The 8,174-nt window shown below is 41.6% G+C and overlaps 1 protein-coding gene across 1 annotated transcript in view; it reads right to left on the bottom strand.

Annotated features, from left to right (window-relative positions):
• Positions 1-2,280: 2,280 nt before the first annotated feature.
• LOC101766240 (uncharacterized protein DDB_G0290685) overlaps positions 2,281-8,174 on the bottom strand; it is a 6,613-nt gene continuing 719 nt past the window's right edge. Inside the window, exons 2-12 of the mRNA XM_012848945.2 lie at positions 6,336-8,168; positions 6,217-6,250; positions 5,382-5,458; positions 4,575-4,634; positions 4,373-4,483; positions 4,205-4,282; positions 3,993-4,073; positions 3,757-3,901; positions 3,164-3,279; positions 2,776-2,806; positions 2,281-2,694 (exon numbers count right to left, since the gene is read on the bottom strand). Coding sequence (XP_012704399.1) covers positions 2,597-2,694; positions 2,776-2,806; positions 3,164-3,279; positions 3,757-3,901; positions 3,993-4,073; positions 4,205-4,282; positions 4,373-4,483; positions 4,575-4,634; positions 5,382-5,458; positions 6,217-6,250; positions 6,336-8,168 — 2,664 coding nt within the window. The 3' untranslated portion in view covers positions 2,281-2,596. The remainder of the gene's footprint in view (positions 2,695-2,775; positions 2,807-3,163; positions 3,280-3,756; positions 3,902-3,992; positions 4,074-4,204; positions 4,283-4,372; positions 4,484-4,574; positions 4,635-5,381; positions 5,459-6,216; positions 6,251-6,335; positions 8,169-8,174) is intronic.

Here is an 8,174-nt window from a genome sequence, read left to right as displayed (position 1 = left end):
TGGTAAGCCATCACCACGCAAAGGATATTGAGTTTTGATAAAGACAGAAAAAGTACTCCGATATGGCACAACATGCTTGAGCATGAGGTAAGTGGAGTTCCATCTAACATCCATGTCCAAACCAAACTTACGTGGACGTACACCCATACTCAGGCAATAGCTTCTGTATGCTGCAATGCGTTGGTTAAATGAATTCAAGAATGATATAGCAGTTCTAAAATCCTCAATGTAAGGCTTCAAACGTTTCATACCAGATTTAACAATAAGATTGATAATATGGCAAGCACAGCATTGATGCATGAAAAGAGACGCTCTTCTTCTATTTCCTCATCAGTTGTATCAGAATTAAGAGCAGACAGTATATAACCAGAAAAAATAGGAGTTAACTTATACATGGTTGAAGAGTTAGAAGAAGCATTATCAAGAGTAACAGCGAAGATCTTATCATTAACCATACTCATCAACTACCATAGCTACACGCTCTGCAATGTTAGCACTAGTATGTGACTCATCAATGAGTCTCAGACCTAGCAATCTTTTTTCTAATTCCCAATCCGTATTAACAAAGTGAGCAACCACACTAAGGTAATCCTCCTTAGTATTTCCAGATCATATATCAGAAGTAAGAGCAACAGAGGAAATAGAGCACACTAACATTTCCTTAAGCTTACCACGGCGTTCACTGAAGTGTTTTACCATATCTCTGGTGGTAGTTTCCCTAGAGGATTTAGAAAATCTAGTGTTATGAGCACGGTTTATGTACTCTTCAAAGTCATTAGATTCTCCAAACCCTAAAGGCAGATCCTCCCTAGCTATCAAGTAGCAAAGTTCAGTACGAGCAACAGCATCAGAGTACTCCCAGTGATGGATAGAACCATGAGGGTTGAAATTTAGCACAGATTGAGCCATGCGATCAGTTTCTTTTCTCTTCCTGCAAGCAAGAATGTGCCGGCGCAAATGGCTAGTACCACTAGAAGATTTGCCAGTAGTCATGACTGCAATGACGACACTTAGCACCATACCTGACCTTCTTGCCGTTCCTCATGGTGAAGAGTTTCTCAAAGTCGTTCCACACCTTAGAGGTGGAGTTCTTGACCCTCTTCCCGCCGAAGCTCACCGGCGGCGCCGGCACCTCAGGCACGCTGGCAGGCCCAGCACCATCAAGGTCGATAGCAACTGCAGCGCTGCCACCGGCCAAGCCAACCCGGAGGACATCCTCTTCTGACAACCAAGGTCGATAGCAGTCATCGGAGGTCGATTTATCAGTATCCATCTCCGATGACCTCCCTCCTCCTCGCCTCCTCGGCGGCTCAGGCTCCTTAACGGCGCGCGCCGCACCCACGCGAGCACGATGGCATCGTGCTTGGCCAACGACCTACAAGAACAAGATGTGAGATCTCGAGAACATGATAGGAGAAGAGCAGAAGAGGTCAGAGGAGGAGATCTTACCTGCGCTGCCGGAGCACCCAAGCACGCCAAGATCTAGATCGAGAAGGGGAAGGAGGCAGATAGGCGAAGGCCGCGGCGCGTCGCCGATGACCGGTGGCGGACTAGTGACATCTAGATCGAGAAGGGGAAGGAGGCGGACAGGGACAGGCGGAGGCAGGGCGGCGCCGATGATCGGTGGCAGACTGGCGGTGACCGGTGGTGAGGGAGGGAGCCAGGGAGGGGAAGGAGGCAGACAAGCGGAGGCGAGTGGCAATTGCGGCGGAGAGGGAGGGAGCCAGGGAGGGGATTAGGATTGGTGCAGGCCAAGGGGTTATACGCGGCAGAGTTAATGGGCCTCAGTCGTGCCGACCGTGATATGGGCCGTGCCACGGGCCGCCCGACGTGCCGCCTCTTCAGCCCAGGTCCAGCCTGCTACCTCGAGCCATGCTGGCACGGGCCCGTGTAATGGCGGGCCAGGCCGTGCTAATGCCGAGCCAATACAGGCCGGGCCTCGTGCCGCCCGTTTAGCCCAGCCCATTTAGCCATGTATAGCGTTACCTATTTTCGGTCAAAATGCAGCATCTGCAGCAAGACCAGTTCGATCACCAGATCAAGCTCACTGCCAAACTTCAAAATGCTTTGTGGAGTACACCTAAATTGCAATTTGCAAGGGTACGGATTAGTCCCCATAAGGGTAGCGAGTGTGATGCCCATAAAAGTGCACCAACTTGCACCCCCATAGCAATTCGTGACGCAATAAACACTGGAAATTTGCCAGAGATATGGGATTGCACTAATCATATACAAACTCAACAGAAGAAAACACTCATGTAAAAAAGGCACAAAGAGAACTGAGAAACTAAGGATAAAGTGACTGACGGATCGGTCATATATTACAGCAGAGGACAAAAGAATTCCGTCCCAACCATAACAGTTCAGAGTTTCAGGCTAGCACGAACTAATCAACGAAGGCTGCCACTGCAGTTTAAGCCATCATCTTGGAGGTGTACGGCATCCTACATTCCCAAACAGGGGACATTACCAAACAATGATATCGACTGTGCCAGTAACTTACAATTGTCACAACTATCAGGGCGCGAGCTTCTCGGCCTTCATCCTATTTCGCTTGATGCTCTTGTTCTATCTTGTCAGCACCTTCATCTACATATTAATCCTCGTCTGCTTCCGATATCTTCATCAGCTCATCATAGACCATGAGCTTGATAGCTTCTTTCCTCGAAGATAAGTCTATCTTGTAGTGCTCATCTGGAACATTCACTTTGTTAGAATTTAGAACATGGAGCCCTGATAAATGCAAATCCTGATGTGTAATCTTAAGAGGCTTACCGAGCATCTTAATGATGTCACTATATGTAGCCTGGAAAATGGAATCAACAAAGCAGTTAGTACAAGGGCACCTACTACGAGATTATGGTGGCAAGAGCAACAAAGGTGGAACCGTTAAGTAAAAATTGTTAGGAAAAGTACTACAAATCTGCATTTGCAGTGGTTATCTCTGAAGAGAGCAGAGAAGAGGGCAAATCATCCTTCCTGTCTATGATGGGCTGGAAAATTACTTTATTCATGTAACTCAAATGAAATTACATCAACTGTCACATAGCAGCTTAATTCTCTTATGAACCAAGATGTAAAATGTTGATTGCATTTCACAATAGCTGCAGTCCACTAGAGAGCTCAATACAAATTGCTATGCTGCCTGAGTGCAGTAACTCACCGTGTTGAAGTCGACCTTCTTTAGAATTCCAACAATTGTATTTTGCAATTCATCCTTGCTGGGAAGGGCCTTTTCTGCTTCTGCTGATTTCCCTTTACTTGTTGTCAACCTTATGCCTGGACAAAAGCACACCATTAGGATTCATGCCAGAATCTGAAATATATTCCAAACATGTTTTACATGTTTGAAACAAAGATAACTTTCCAAGATACATACGACACATAACAAGGAATGATACATCAAAATATCCATCCCGCTAGTGAATATTAAAATGCCAAATCAACAAGGATACAAGTAGCACAAAAATAATGAACGTCTAAACTAACTGCAAGTTATCAATGTAAGAATCAAACCAGAAGATACATTTTAAACCAATTTCACCATCTTTTAGATAATGACAGTTCATGGGACAATAAAAACTATCAATTAATCTGCTGTATATGCTCACAGATAAAGGCAAATTGATATCTCTTGGTCATATCACATCAATTAGAAAGTTCAGAATAATGGCAGTTCAGATACAGGAAGGCAAGATTTAAGGTATTGTGGATATTAGCATACGGTGAACTCATATAATAAAGTGATAGTCCTACCTGATGATCTTCTTCCACTGGTCTCTTTTTGAGAATTTACCGTGTGCTTTGGTGTAATGGGTTTAATCTTCCTTAAGTTTGAATCCTCAGCAGAGCTCTGCTTATCCTTAGAACTTTTTGGTGATGATGAAACTCTGCTTGAACACTTGCTCAATGTAGCTACATGAGCCGTCTTTCAAGTAAATGGGCAAGAAATGTTATAAAAAAGATTGTGTCTGGCAAACATAAGATGTTACCTTCCTAGATCTCTTGTGTGTGCCCTCTGAATTCTTAGCTGCACTTCCTCCCTCTCGTTTGCGCTTCCTAGAATTTGATCCCTGCATACGGCAAAACTGTAAAACATAGAGAAAAGTAGGGAAAGAAACACTGATGCAAACTTAAAACGTTCACTGTCGTAACTCATAAGTAGATCTCAAAAGTACAAACTCATTGTTGAGACAAACTTTACCTGATCATCAGAAAGTGTGGAATCATCATTAGCGCGAGGTTCAGCAATGAAGTCCAGCAGCTTCATGATAATGTCTTCCTGCATGGATAGCTCGGTTACAATGAAACAAGAATGTGCATCACACTGCAACTCGGATACAAATTAAGTCAGAGATGATAAAAGACGCACCTTTTTACTATTTACTCTTGAAACTGGAATAGCAAACAGTTTGCAGAGATCAAATAATGTTTCTTTGGAACATTTGTCAAGCTTCTCCTTGGCCTTAGCTCTATGCTTTTCCTACAAGAAAGAGAGTTATCAAAGTTAAAACAATAATCTTAGTTAAATAGTACAAACTACCTGTAATTTTGGAAAGAAAAATCATGCTTACATCACTCTCGTGCCACACAAATCCAGAGAACTCAAGTATATGGCTTTTGAAATCAGCAGCCTGTAACATTACACAGTTAATTTGTCGGGACAATAATCTTGCAATGGAGCTTTGGCATCAATGCGGATTTGTGGTAAAACAACAAATAAACAACATAACATGATATTTTCTCTTAAAGAGTTCAGCTGGTTCACACACATGGTCCCTCCTTTGAAAACAAAATGAAAACCAAGAGGCTTGTAATCACATCTAGTTTATCCAAAACTTGAAAAGGAGGCCTTGTAATATAAAATAAAAAATGCAATAAATCATTTTTTCATAAATAAAGTATTCCCTTTATAACTAAACCAGTTTGGACAAGCTGGAGCTTCAATTTTGGTTTCATAACACCGAAGTCCAAAGCAGCATGAGCTAAGCTCATAGAAGGAAGTAAGATGCAAGTCTAAAACAGGCTGTTTGAATAAGTTAAGCTTGTGGAAGCATTAAGTTCCAAGTGAAAGCATGCAAATAGGTATATCAACATAGCAAAGTTACAGATTTCCTACAGATATTTTTATTATGTGCACCTGGGCCCTAGGGCATCAACACAAGTTAGAAGTTACTGACAATGCCATTTATGTCAGATAAAATATGCATTCATGATCCACAACCACATAATGGTTAAACATAAGAAAACTTTTTTTCATGTGAAAGATCTATCTTGACCCCATCAGAGATTTTACTATATGTCTAACTGTCTAAATAAATCCCAGAGCGAAAATTTGCATCAGTCATTTCAAAAGCACATTGTTTATATTTTAAATTTACCTTTCCAAACCTCCCAAAAAGGATTTGATGGAGAAACTTAAGGTCAGTCTGTTTCTTCCTTGCTATTCTGTATGCAACTGTAAAATATTCAGAACCCGAATCAGGAGAGATAGTAAATTGCCGAGCAAGAATAAAGTATATACTGATCAACACTTGTAAAAAGAATCAATGCTACGGATCATAAAACTGTGAAAACCATAAGATGTAATTTCAAAGTGAGGAAATTGATCTAGAGTCAATCAAAGATGCAGAAATATAGTAGTCCCACCAGTCTCAAATCCTTGATGTTTTGGACAGAATTCGATCAAACTTTTGGAACTTCAGCTATCAATAACTTATAAAGTATTTAGCTTGGAAACAAGAAATTTGCATGTGTAGAATTGCCTTCAAAGATACTTTCATAATCTCACAAATTTGTTGGATTTTATACATATATATTCTTTAAATACAATAGCTGGCAAAGGCATGCTTGGAGACTGTTACGGCAGGGGGTGGGGGTAGATTTGTAGGCCATGTGATCAAAATGTTCAATTCCTAATCAGCTTAAAGGAATGAAGTTGTAATTATTAAGAAAATATCAGGCACATGAAACAATATAGAAGATGGAAACACCCAAATATAAGCAGACTTTCACAGGGCTACTGATTTGCCAAGAACAAGAAGTATACTACTACATAATCTATGACACTGCAGTAGTTAAAAAAATGGCATTATGAGGTTGTATGAGGTTTTATCTACCAAAAATGAATGTATATGCTATAGTAAGATTTTAAGGATGCAAAATGCAGTGCTCATGAAACAAAAAATAGTAAGATATCGCAACATAGTTCCTCACCACCAGGTATATTCTTCAAAGGAGTGCCACGACCCTGCATGAAAAATGTTTATAAAGCATTATGGAAGGTCACAGTGTGTCAATGAAATCAAGAGGGAAAATATGAGTGAGGACAGAACCTTCTCAACAAATAAACTTCCGCTTGGTTCCTTCTCAATCACTTCAACCAACCTCTCCACTGTTTTCCTCGTACGCGCCGGTCGATCAAGTGAATAAGGACTTGGGGTATTCAGCAAGTCCTTTGCATCCCTGGACTTAGAGCTGCTTTGTTTCTTATCCTTCTTGTGGTCCTCTTCTCTAACAATCCTTGCCTTCTTCCTCTTGGGTGCTTCATCCTTATTTTCTTCCATATTCTTGTTTGACTCACCAACTTCCTCCACTGCCTCACCATCCTTCTCTTTTTTAGATGCACTTCCATTTTCTGCCTCATCCATGTCAGCATTTGATCGCTTGGTTCCTTTCTTTTGTCCCCCTTGTTTAGAGATACCATCTATCTGACTGTCTTTCTTTCCCCCTTGTTTATCAGCAGTAGTCTTTCCGTTCGTTTCCATTTCCTCATCCTTCTCAGATACTCCCATTTCAATCACTATCTCTGCATTATTCTCAAAAGCTACATTTTTGTTCACTTCCTCTTCCTCTTTCTTCTCAGTGGCCACCTTTCTATCCTGTGTTTTGTCCTTTTCCTCAGCAGTCAGCTTGGCATCTTGTTTCTCTTCCTCTTTCTTCTCAGAAGCAACATTTCCATCCTGTTTCTCTCCCTCTTGTTTCTCAGCAGCTCCGTCTTGTTCATCTTTTGCTACCTCGTGCTTGCTAGAACCAACTCCTTCCTCTTCCAATCCATCCTGTTTCTCCTTGACATTTTCTTCTCTATCATCCATTTCTTGCTTGTCCACATTATCTTTTGCTTCACCTTTCAATACCTCCTGACTCTCCTTGACACTTTCTTCTCCATCACTCACATGCAGCTTATCAACACCACCTTTTTCTTCCTCGTTCGACCCATCCTGCTTTTCTTGCTTATCCACTTCCGTTGGCTCCATCCTATCTTCATCTTGCCTCTTCACACATATGATTTCCTCTTTGTCATCATTTTGCTCCTCTTCGGTCGTGTTCTGATCTTCTTCCTTCTTTCCATTTTCTTTAACCTCTGCATGTACATCCGTAGACTTTGCTTCAACCACCATAATTTCCTCACATCCTGCTGCCTTGGCGCGGTGACTATCTTCATTCTTTCTTCCATTGTCTTCCTTCTGACATGCATCTTCCTTGTCAACAATTTTCACCTCATCAGCTTGATTGTTGACATCATTTGCCTTCTCTTCATTGTGCTGCTCCTTTTCTTCCTTCTTCCCATTTTCCTTTACCCCTGCATTTCCAGCATCACTCTTTGCTTCAACAACCTTGATGTCCTCACCTTCTGCTGCCTTGGCATCCTGACTATCATCAGTCTTTTCCTCCTTATCTTTGTTCTGACATGCACTTTCTTGGTCAACCATTATCACATTCTCAGCATCAATCCTGGCATCAGTTTTATTCTCTTCAGCGTTGCCCTCAATTTCTCTCTTCTTCCTATTTTCTATTGCCTCTGCAATTCTACCATCAGTCTTTTCTTCAACAATCTTCATGTGCTCACCATCTGCTTCCTTGGCATCCTGAATATCCACATTCATTACCTTCTTATCTTCCTTCATGCATGCATCGTCCTTGTCAAGAACTATTAACTCCTCAGTTTCAATATTGGCATTATTTTTCCCCTGTTCGGTCTTCTCGGCCTTTTCTTCCTTCCCATTTCCTTCTACTTCTGCATTTCCAGCATCAGTTTTTGCTACAACCATCTTGATTTCATCACCTTCTGCTACCTTGGCATCGTGACTGTCCTCATCTTCTTTCTGACATGCAACTTCCTTGTCAAAATTTTCCACGTCATCATCTTCAGTATTGGTATTATTTTTCTTCTC

Source organism: Setaria italica, chromosome IX (assembly GCF_000263155.2).
Source record: "Setaria italica strain Yugu1 chromosome IX, Setaria_italica_v2.0, whole genome shotgun sequence".
NCBI classification, from domain to species: Eukaryota; Viridiplantae; Streptophyta; class Magnoliopsida; order Poales; family Poaceae; genus Setaria; species Setaria italica.
This window is presented reverse-complemented; position numbering and strand designations above follow the sequence as displayed.